Source organism: Schistocerca serialis, chromosome 4, assembly GCF_023864345.2.
Source record: "Schistocerca serialis cubense isolate TAMUIC-IGC-003099 chromosome 4, iqSchSeri2.2, whole genome shotgun sequence".
Taxonomy (NCBI): domain Eukaryota; kingdom Metazoa; phylum Arthropoda; class Insecta; order Orthoptera; family Acrididae; genus Schistocerca; species Schistocerca serialis.
Genome location: NC_064641.1, coordinates 861,475,425 through 861,487,946, shown reverse-complemented (window position 1 = coordinate 861,487,946; position 12,522 = coordinate 861,475,425). Strand labels below are relative to the sequence as shown.

At 43.2% G+C, this 12,522-nt stretch overlaps 1 protein-coding gene across 4 annotated transcripts in view; it reads left to right on the top strand.

The window, feature by feature from the left end:
* The window catches only part of LOC126473500 (15-hydroxyprostaglandin dehydrogenase [NAD(+)]-like), a 229,221-nt gene that overhangs the window by 67,915 nt on the left and 148,784 nt on the right, over window positions 1-12,522 (top strand). For all 4 annotated transcript variants that reach the window (XM_050100586.1, XM_050100588.1, XM_050100587.1 and 1 more), the window contains exon 2: window positions 9,865-9,998. In XM_050100586.1, the coding sequence (XP_049956543.1) occupies window positions 9,904-9,998 (95 nt within the window). In that variant the 5' untranslated portion in view covers window positions 9,865-9,903. The remainder of the gene's footprint in view (window positions 1-9,864; window positions 9,999-12,522) is intronic.

Genomic DNA, 12,522 nt, shown 5'->3' with positions numbered 1-12,522 from the left:
TGTTTCTCAAGCCACTGCTTAAGCAGATGAATGCGTTTCCTTAAGATCCTTCCAATAAATGTGAGCCCGACATCTGCTTATCATACATTCAGTTTTATACGGAAGTTCTAATTTAGGCCTCTCCAGTCAGTTACAGCGAGGTATTTTATGGTTGTTACTACGAGGGCTATTCAGACAGTAGGGAACGTTTTGGCATTAAAGAAAACTAAGTACAAGAAATACATTTCATTATATACATCTGAAAGAGCGACTGACATACTACTTTTCCACATCGTCACCAAACACATTGAGGCACTTTGAGTAGCGGTGGACAAGCTTTGAATGACCTTCGTCTCAAAATTCTGCCGCCTGAGACTTCAGCCAGGAGTTTCCTGCCGTCATCAAAGCGCTGCGTTGCAAGCCAGTTCATCATCTTGGGAAACAAGTGAAAGTCGCTTGGTGCGAGGTCGGGGCTGTAGAGCGGATGAAGGAAAATTTCCCATTTGAATGAATTAAGGCGTTCTTTAGTGCGGTTTGCCGTGTGAGGTCGGACATTGTCGTGCAAAAACAAAATTTTGGACGTCAGCTTTCCTCGGCGTTTGTTTTGAACTGCTCTTCTAAGGCTGTGCAAAATTTGACAGTACCACGCAGAATTTACGGTTGCTCCACGTTCGGTAAAATCAATAAGAAGCACACCTTGCCTATCCCAAAACACTGTCCCCATCAGCTTCCTTGCTGACAACGTCTGCAAACATTTTTTTTTTTTGGGGGGGGGGGGGGGGGACCCTGTGTGCCCCTACTCCATGGACTGTAATTTTGTTTCGCAGTTGACGTGTTTCACCCAAGTCTCGTCATCCGTTACGATTCGATCCAATAATGAATCACCATGTATGTGGACGGACTCCAGAAATGTCAACATTGCACCCATTCGCTGATCTTTATGGTGCTCTGTAAGCATTTTGGGCACCCATCGTCCACAAAATTTGTGGTAGGCTAGCTTTTGAGTGACAGTTTCAAACAACAAAGTCCGTGAAACTTGTGGAACAGGAAGCGAAAGCTCCGTTATTGTGAAGCGACGGTTTTCACAAACCGTTTCATCAACTTTAGCGACAAGAACGTCAGTCACAATTCTCGGGCTTAACTCTTCTCTTCATCATCTTCGGTCATTTTTAAACCGAATGCACCATTTCTGGACGAAACATTCACTCATTACGTTGTTTCCGTACACTTCGCACGGTTCATGATAAATTTCTATAGGTTTTAGGTTTTTCGCCAACAAAAACCGTATCACAGACCGCACCTCACAACTGGCGGGATTTTCGATTGCAGCGCACATTTCAAATTGGAATATCGAAATAACCAGACGCGCAGAGACGTTCCCGCTGTCACGGATGGATGCCGATTGAGCTGCCGAGCACGCACGCACATACCAAAATATACGCGATCGGCGCGCCTAGCGGCGTCAGAAGAAAACGTTCCCTACCTTCTGAATAGCCCTCGTATTTGCAGTGATTTGTCGCCAGTAGTATAATCTCTACACCTCTTTATTCGTAATACATTACATTTATTTACGTTCAGCCCAATGAATACCTATTCTCCTAGCAGTAAGATGCAATTGTGTAGCAAATCGTATAAACATGTCAACGTGTAAGCTTCCTATAAAAGACTGCCTTCATGTAAGAAAACTGATTTCAAAAACTTTCTCCTCATTTAACGCATGCTTTAGATACCACATTCAATTAGTGAACAAAACTGGCTGTTGGTTGGCTCTATGTTGCGCACGTTAACCGTGTCGTGAAATAAAACTTTAAATTTCATGAAATGCAAAACTTGAAATAAAGAAAATGAATCTAATTAAATTACAAAATAAATAACCTAATTATATGTTCAATGAAAACTATGTAACTAAAATTCAAGACCAGAGTACATTATGAACGTTGTGTAATGTGAAGTGCAATGTTAGAATAAGAATATTCAAGAAAATAAATTATTGCTCTGTTCGGAAGAAAAAATTGAAATTAGGAACATTGTTTACTGGAAATTAATATGATTGCTAGCACGACACCTGACAATCCTGACAACACACAGTTTGCTCAAGAATGCAAGGAGAGATCTGCCTGGAAATAAAAGTGACTCATCTCTTACTCACCATGCTGTTTTTGTCTCTGGAGTACTGACGCGCTCGATAGCAAATACAACTCAGCAGATGCATCACCTAAAGGGAAATAAAACTACTCACTAGCAATTTATTTCTTTTTGATTGTCAGAAACAATCTGTCACTTCGTGTAGCGGAAGGCACAATGCACGCAGACGACAAAATATTCAAAACTTTACTACAAACCGTGGAGGTGCGTTTTACTTTGAAGAAAATTGTCCTTGACAAATTAATCTGTGATTACTGACGAATTAATTGCAAAATTATCTCATTACAAAAACCTACAAACATTTCAATCAATTGAGTTATACATGTCATAATGAAAAACAAAGAGATCAAATTAACTCTAATCATAAAAGTTATTGGTTATCTGAGGGACAACGATTTCCTTCAGTTAATAATTCTGACAAACAAACATTTCATTCTTGTAGATTTCTTCGTTACCTTTAAAATTTCTCCAAAGTCTTCTCTATCAATATAAAGAAAGAGAAAGTATTATAAATGAGTTTTTATCTCCAGAATAAAGTATTCTAGATAGTTTCCCCCTATTCACAAAAAGCAGATCTCGTTCTCTGAAAAACTAAACTGCTCGCCACAAAAGCTCAAATAAGAATGCCCCAGCGGTGCACAACTGACTGATTAGGAACTCAACCATATAAAACTAAACACAAAGGATCTTATTCACTGCTCATGCATTGCGCTCATTCATCTTTGTCCCAGTGCAATAGCGGTGAATAGTTTACAACAGCAGAAAACATATGGGAATCATACATTATCTCCTGCTATCTCACCCCCCCCCCCCTCCAAGAAAAAGTTTTATACGGATTGTCTTAGCTATGGTAAGACAGGTGCAAGAAAATGCTCTGATTTGCGTTTTACACGTGAAGATTGTCTTTCCACAGGGAGGAAGCACACGTACTATTTGCCAAGTTCTGTAGACTGTAGGTAAATATTGCATCACTTACAATTATCGCAGATTGGCTATAATGTTTCACGTCATTAATCTTGAAGCCAGTATGAGAATACAATTCAAGGTAAAATGTTGCATCACTTAGCACTAACGAAGATACTATTAATGTGTCTTTGCCATTAATTTTGTGGCTAAGAAAAGGAATGGAACTAGTACAATATTGACACATTTCTCGAAAAAAAAAATGGCTCTGAGCGCTATGGGACTTAACTGCTGAGGTCATCAGTCCCCTAGAACTTAGAACTACTGAAACCTAACCAACCTAAGGACATCACACACATCCATGCCCGAGGCAGGATTCGAACCTGCGACCGTCACAGTCGCGCAGTTCCAGACTGTAGCGCCTAGAACCACTCGGCCACTTCGGCTGGCCACATTTCTCGAATCATTGATGAAGTTATATCAGACGCTGACTCAGTAAGGCAACTGACTGTCAGTCGCCGTCCGGAGTGGCCGAGGGGTTCTAGGCGCTACAGTCTGGAACCACACGACCGCTACGGTCGCAGGTTCCAATCCTGCCTCGGGCATCGATGTGTGTGATGTCCTTAGTTTAGTTTGGTTTAAGTAGTTCTAAGTTCTAGGGGACTGATGACCTCAGAAGTTAAGTCCCATAGTGCTCAGAGTCATTTGAACCATTTGAACTGTACGTCAATGACCACACTCTGAAGACTGGGAATAAATGTTGAATCAAATAGGCGCAGGGTAGAAATTTTCCACCGATGACTCTGGTACTCATTTGAAGTCTTGTAATTATCTTTGCTCTCAGTACTACTATTCCATTATGTGAGAGCAAAACTTAGCTAAGTCCTTGGGAACTTCACTAACTTTGTGATTATACAATACATAACAAATACACTATGTGATCAAAAGTATCCGGACATCTGGCTGAAAATGACTTACAGGTTCATGGCGTCTTCCAGCGGTAACGCTGGAATCAATATGGTGTTGGCCCACGCTTAGCCTTGATGACAGCTTCCACTCTCACAGGCATACGTTCAATCAGGTGCTGGAAGGTTTCCAGGGGAATGCCAGCCCATTCTTCACGAAGTACTGCACTGAGGAGAGGTATCGATGTTGGTCGGTGAGGCCTAGAACGAAGTCGGCATTCCGAAACATCCCAAAGGTGTTCTATAGGATTCAGGTCAGGACTCTGTGCAGGCCAGTCCATTTCAGGGATGTTATTGTTGCGTAACCACTCCGCCACAGGCCGTGCATTATGAACAGGTGCTCGATCGTGGTGAAAGATGCAATCGCCATCCCAGAACCCTCTTTAACAGTGGGAAGCAAGAAGGTGCTTAAAACATCAATGTAGGCCTGTGCTGTGACAGTGCTACGCAAAACAACATGAAAAACACGACCACACCATAACACCAGTGCCGCCTCCGAATTTTACTGCTGGCACTACTCACGCTGGCAGATGTTGTTCACCGGGCATTCACCATACCCACACCCTGCCATCGGACCGCCACATTGCGTACCGTGATTCGTCACGGCACACAACGTTTTTCTACTGTTCAATCGTCTAATGTTAACGCTCCTTACACCAAGAGAGGCGTCGTTTGGCATTTACTGGCGTAATGTGGCTTATGAGCAGCCGCTCGACCATGAAATCCAAGTTTTCTCACCTCCCGCCTAACTACCATAGTATTTGCAGTGGATATTGATGCAGTTTGGAATTCCTCTGTGATGGTCTGGATAGCTGTCTGCCTATTTCACATTACGAACCTCTTCAATAGTCCGCGGTCTCTGTCAGTCGACAGACGAGGTCGGCCTGTACGCTTTTGTGCTGTACGTATCCGTTCACGTTTCCACTTCACTATCACATCGGAAACAGTGGGCCTAGGGATGTTTAGGAGTGTGGAAATACCGCGTACAGACGTATGACATAAGTGACACCCAATCACCTGACAATGTTCGAAGGCCGTGAGTTGCGCGGAGGGCCCCATTCTACTCTCTCACGATGTCTAATGACTACTGAGGTCGCTGATATGGAGTACCTGGCAGTAGGTGGCAGCACAATGCACCTAATATGAAAAACGTATGGTTTTGGGGGTGTCCGGATACTTTTGATCACATTGTGTGTCGGAAATGCATATAGGTATTGTATGTTTAAAAAATGTCCTTATTGCTAAGAAATATGTGAAATTGTACAAGAGCATTGCATGAAAATGTCAGATGAAGCATATGTACGAAACATGAGTATTTTTACAGTACAGTAATCAGTGTGAATAAAAATCATATACATACAAAGTGAATTATGCAATATTCTCTGCCAAACACAAAGTTGGTAAGAGGAGTAGCTGACAAAACATCAACATCCTCTAATGTTCACAGATGGCCGTAAAATGTACAAGAAAATCGAATGTGCACACAATAATAGATCTTACTTTACAGAAAGTGCTTAGTTACCCAGCTCTAAGATGACAAAAGTAGAAACACAGGTAACAAAAATACATACATGAAAAACATACACAATGTAAGAACAAGGATGTATATAAACCAGAAATAAAGGACAAACAAACATGTATCATGGTTCATTTAAGAGAAAACGAAAGGGAACTGATTGTATTTCAAATCAAAATCTCAATCAGTCTGTATAATATTTTGCCCTGGTGTCTTGTACCGCTCAGCTTTCCAGCTTCTGTGCTGTATGTCCATTATACCTTCACTGAAACGTCGTACTTGTCTCATATGTTTTGCCTTAATTTACCTGTCAAAAATCATTTTCACATAATAATACCTTTCATGTCAATTTAGCTGCCAAAAACATCATGTCAGTTTGTCTGCATTTCATTACCATATAATCATAATCACATAATGATCATTCAACCTGCCTACTCATTGATATTTCCAGACTGCAGTCAACATTTTTCATCAACCATACCATACATGCAATTTGATTTGACTTGCCTACTCACACATTTTACTACTCCCATTTTTTAGTTCTCATTTGTGTCTCATTTCTAGGTACATCTGTTACATTTTCAACTTACTCTCTTCCTATACCCGTTTTTCATTATTCTGTTATTTCATGACATTTACCTCATTTGCAGCCTCTAATAGTAAATGCTTTCCTAAGTGAGCTCTCATAAAATTATAGGTATCATGATATACATATAAGCGTAAAGATAGTCCATCAGAAAAGAAATGCAGTGAAAGCCATTATCATGAATATGACAAGTTTTTCGTCAGAAAGCTAATGCAGGGAAATATTTTATCTTACACATACCCAACAAAAATCATTATGGAAATTCAGTAAACAAAAATGAAGAACATATTCTTAGTCTAAGACGAATCACACACAAAAGTTTCATCATAAAAGTAATACAGTAACTGAAGTCAAGTATGTCATCACAAAAATACAAGGTATGCTGGTGCATCAGTAATTGTGTAACGGATGAGTCTAAGAGAGAGGAACGCTATGTTAAGAAAGTCATATCATGCAACAATATTACAAACATTTCACAGTACTAATCCTAGCCATGGCAAGAAAATTAACAAGTGATAAAATGCAAAAAGGAATGAAGCATTATTGATTAGTGATTAATTATTCATAAAAATACTCATTTTACCACAAAATTTATCTATATTTTGATTAATAGTCTTCTTATTCATGTTTTCCTTCTCTGCCTAATGTCATCAAAACACTTGTCATTCAACAATGCATCTTACGTGCAACTATGTCTTGTAAATCTGGAATATACACCGAAGCGCGAAAGGAACTGGTATAGGTATGGGTATTCGAATACAGAGATATGTAAACAGACAGAATACGGCACTATGGTCGGCAACACCTTTATAAGATAACAAGTATCTGGCGCAGTTGTTAGATCGGTTACTGCTGCTAAACCGGCAGTTTATCAATATTTAAGTGTTATAGTCGGCGCACGAGCGATGGAACACAGCACTCCGAGGTAGCAATGAAGTGTGGATTTTCCCGTACGACTATTTCACGAACGTAGCGTGAATATCAGGAATCCGGTTAAACATCAAATCTCCGACATCGCTGCGGCCTGAATGAAAAATATCATACAAGAACGGGACCAACGACGACTGAAGAGAATCGTTCAAGACGACAGAAGTGCACCCCTTCCGCAAAGTGCTGCAGATTACAATGCTGGGCCATCTAAAAGTTTCAGCGTGCGAACCGTTCAATGAGACATAATCGATATGGGCTTTTGGAACTTTCAAGTTGGTGGATGCTCTGTAATGGTGTGGGGCGTGTGCAGGTGGAGTGATGTGGGACCCCTGATACGTCTAGATAGGACTCTGACAGGTGACACTCTGCCTGATCACCTCCATCTGTTCATGTCCATTGTGCATTCCGACAGGCTTGGCCAATTCCAGCAGGACAGTGCGTCACCCCAAAGCCCAGAATTGTTATAGAGTGGCTCGAGGAACATTGTTCTGAGTGTAAACACTTCCGCTGGCCACCAAGCTCCACAGACACGAACTTTATTGAGCACATATGGGATGCCTTGCAACGTGCTGTTCAGATTTCCACCCCCTCGTACTCTTACGGATTTACGAACAGCCGTGAAACTAGCGATTACAACTGGGTTCAAATTGCACCCATGACCTACCTTATCTCGTGGAACGTTGTGGAATATGGTGCATGCATGATGGGTCACAGGCACATTTTACTGCTGGTGTAAGACGACAGGTAAGGCAGCAGTGCAGTCCGTGATAGGTAGGTCGCGTTTAGCCTGAACGTGAGCCTCTGTAAGGTCATCTGACCTCAGCCCTCTGGATTTTACACTCTGGGTTCATCTCAAAACAGTACAGCATTCGCGCTAATGCAGTTGAAGAACTGGAGCAGCGAATTTTACAATCTTGACAGCGTTTGGGAGAGGGTTGGGGAGAGGGATGGAGGGGAGAAGTTAAATAATTCCTCACTACTTTAGAGGCGAGAGCAGCACTGCATCAAAATGTGAGGACGATACATGGAAAACCTGCTTTAAGAGGTAGATTGAAACATCTAACGTGCCGAAGCAATGTTGTATACTACTGGCCATTAAAATTGCTACACCACGAAGATGATGTGCTACAGACGCGAAATTTAACCGACAGAAAGAAGATGCTGTGATATGCAAATGATTAGCTTTTCAGAGCATTCACACAAGGTTGGCGCCGGTGGCGACATCTACACCGTGCTGACATGAGGAAAGTTTCCAACCGATTTCTCAAACACAAACAGCAGTTGACCGGCGTTACCTGGTGAAACGTTGTAGTGATGCCACCTATAAGGAGGAGAAATGCTTTCCATCACGTTTCCGTCTTTGATAAAGGTCGGATTGTAGCCTATCGCGATTGCGGTTTATCGTATCGCGACATTGCTGCTCGCGTTGGTCGCGATCCTTAGCAGAATATGGAATCGATGGGTTCAGGAGGGTAATACGGAACGCTGTGCTGGATCCCAACGGCCTCGTATCACTAGCAGTCCAGATGATATGCATCTTATCCGCATGGCTATAACGGATCGTGCAGCCACGTCTCGATCCCTGAGTCAACAGATGGGGACGTTTGCAAGACAACAACAATCTGCACGAACGGTTCGATGACGTTTGCAGCAGCATGGACTATCAGCTCGGAGACCATGGCTGCGGTTACCCTTGACGCTGCATCACAGACTGGAGCGCCTGCGATGGTGTATTCAACGACGAACCTGGGTGCACGAATGGCAAAACGTCACTCTTTCGGATGAATCCTGGTTCTGTTTACAGCATCACGATGGTCGCATCCATGTTTCGCGACATCGCGGTGAACGCACGTTGGAAGCGTGTATTCGACATCGGCATATTGGCATATCACCGGACGTGATGGTATGGGGTGCCATTTGTTACACGTCTCGGTCACCTCTTGTTCGCACTGACAGCACTTTGAACAGTGGACGTTACATTTCATATGTGTGGCTCTACCCTTCATTCGATCCCCGCGAAACCCAACATTTCAGCAGGATAATGCACGACCACATGTTGCAGGTCGGGTATGGGCCATTCTGGATACATAAAATGTTCGACTGCTGCCCTGGCCAGCACATTCTCCAGATCTGTCACCAATTGAAAACGTCTTGTCAATGGTGGCCGAGCAACTGGCTCGTCACAATACTTCAGTCACTACTCTTGATGAGTTGTGGTATCGTGTTGAAGCTGCATGGGCAGCTGTACTTGTAAACGCCATCCAAGCTCTGTTTGACTCAATGCCCAGGCGTATCAAGGCTGTTATTACGGGCAGAGGTGGTTGTTCTGCGTACTGATTTCTCAGGATCTGTGCACCCAAATTACGTGAAAATGTAGTCACATGTCAGTTCTAGTGTAATATATTTGTCCAATAAATACCCGTTTATCATCTGCATTTCTTCTTGGTGTAGCAATTTTAATGAGCAGTAGTGTATTTCTTGTTGATGTAGGCCTTGGGTGAAATTTAAGCACAATTACATGGGTACTTCGAAGAGTTTACGTTTCAGATGCAGTTTTGCTCAGTAGGGCACTTGATACTAAAGTCAGTGGGAGATCTTAACAACATATTCACAAATAGATCCGAAACGTCTTGCTTGCGGCCCTATGTTTGTTAGAAGCTTTTTGCTTCGACAGGTGTGTCGTATACTCTCACCCACGTTAGGTTTCACTACTAATAGTGATACAGCCTGTACACAAATTTTGCACTTGGAGCTCCTCTCAGCCTGGCAGTTCTTATGACCGCATGTATCGCTTGAGTCTTTAAGTCGGCTTTCCTGCAGACGGCTGCCCCTTGTTACAGATTTGTGGAGGAGCCTGACTGAGAGGACACGAGCCGGCCATGCTGTCCAGAGCGGCGACCACGCTGCGGCTGCTGGTGGGGGCAGCGCGCCACGCCCACCACAGCTCCACACCAGCACAGGCGACCACGCCCCCGTGAGTCCCGTCACCTCTGTTGTTAATTTCTCCGTAGTATATGATCGACTTGTTCAGAGTTGGATCCGTTCCTCTCTCCATGTACACATTCATAATGCCATAAAACACTGATTGAAACGTAAATCATTACATCGTGAACACCATGACTGAATTTTACCTCAGCGGATACGCCCGCTAAATCACGCACGGCTCACAGGTAATTAGGATTGTGGAAAGGACCAAGGGAGTTCCGATCGGATTCATTTCACAATTGTAATTTATTATCATTTGGTTCACAAATACGCTTTTGAAAGAATTAAATTTGCTTCGCGGCTGAAGGCCTCCAAACAGATGCTTTAGAATAAGTTCAGTTTTGAAAAGACATGGCACACAACAGGTCAGGAAAAAACACTATCTAAAAACTACGTTAGCGGCCAGGGCAGATAACCAGAACACTAACGGCCACAAGACAGAAAATTCCGCTGGTTCACCTAACTACGAAACAAGATAATACGTTTAACTTCACGCAAAATGAACACTGCCTGAATTTACGTTAGTGGCCAAGGCAGGTAACCAGAACACTAACGGCCACAAGACAGAAAATTCCGCTGGTTCACTTAACTACGAAACAAGATAATACGTTTAACTTCACGCAAAATGAACACTGCCTGAATTTACGTTAGTGGCCAGGGCAGGTAACCAGAACACCAACGGCCACAAGGCAGAAAATTCCGCTGGTGCACTTGACTACGGATGAATTAATTTGATCAATTCCACCTGACGGCGGCCATCTCGAACATTTCACTCGTTGTTGCTCACAGGAAAACCTCCACAACAGCAACGCCGGAACCAACAACGTAATGCTCAAAACCACTCAACCTTCACGTCCTGGGTCGGCGAGCGACGATGCTCGTACCGATCGGACAGCTCCAGACAGACTCCGACAGTACAGAGAGACTGCCAGCGGGCCCAGTCGACCACGCTGCACAGAGATGTCCTCAGACCAACCGACCGACCAACAATCCACCAAAAGTCAGGCCAGGCTTAAGTGATGCGTGGCGGCAACGGTCTGGCGGGCGATGTCCACTGCTGCTGCAAGCCGGAGACTGGCTGTGCCGGGCTGCGCTCCACACGCGTTGCAGCTGACTGACTGGGCCCAACTCACGACCAGAAACGCCGCCGTGAACTCTCCTCCTCGCACTTTCCGACTGACTCCACGACAGATCACAACCGGGAAGTCATAGCAACCGAGCAAAAAGCCTGTCACACAGGGGATATATCGATACGCGCTACCAGCGCCGGTGATGGTCAGGCAAACAGCAACTCAGTAACGCCAGTAATTTAAATCAACGTGGTGAGATGCAGAAATGTTAAAACAGGGTGGAAAATAACAAGTGGTGTAACGGCGAGCCACGCACGGCTCAACTCTGGTCTTTCCATGCCTGTAGTACATGTGAATTAAAAGATGAAATTCCGGAGTGTGTCACCACGAACCACTGGGTACACATTACTGGAAGCTAGGCTGACATCTCGAATTGCCATACATAATTTTCTGTTGACCCCATTACACAGAGGACGGCGATCTGCAAGGTGTCATAGTTAACTACATTGGCACACCAGTAGTATCTGGACACCTGTTAGTAGCCATTAGTATGGCGTGTGTCCACCCTTCGCGCGTATGACAGCTTGAGATCTGTTGGCTACACTCTCAGTGAGGTGTCTGAATCTCTGGAGGAATGGCAGCCCATTATTCCTCAACAGCCGTAACCAGAGAAGCTAGTGATGTTACACTTCGGGTTGTGCAGCGAAATCGACGTCTGAACTCATCCCAAAGGCGTTCCAGTGATTTCACGTCAGCCTGAAGGCAGGCCAATCCATTTCAGATTAGATTAGTACTTGTTCCATAGATCATGAATACGACACTTCGTAATGATGTGGAACGTGCCAGGTTAATAAAAGGTGTCTATACAAGATATTACATTACACAAAATATTACATGACACTCAATATTTTTTTTTTTATGTGGAGGTTGGGAAATTACCCACTTACTATATCCAAAAATTCATCTAATGAGTAGAAGGAGTTGCCATTAAGAAATTGTTTTAATTTCCTTTTATATGCTATATGGCTATCTGTCAGACTTTTGATGCTATTAGGTAAGTGACCAAAGACTTTTGTGGCAGCATAATTTACTCCGTTCTGAGCCAAAGTTAGATTTAACCTTGAGTAGTGAAGATCATCCTTTTCCTAGTGTTGTAGCCATGTACACTGCTATTACTTTTGAATTCGTTCTGATTGTTAATAAAAAATTTCATAAGTGATTATATATATTGTGAGGCTACAGTGAAGATTTCTAGCTCTTTAAATAAGTGTCTGCAGGATGATCTTGGATGAGCTCCAGCAATTATTCTGATTACACGCTTTTGTGCAATGAATACTCTTTTACTCAATGATGAGTTACCCCAGTATATGATGCCATACGAAAGCGGAGAATGAAAATAGGCGTGGTAAGCTAATTTACTCAGATGAATATCGCCAAAATTTG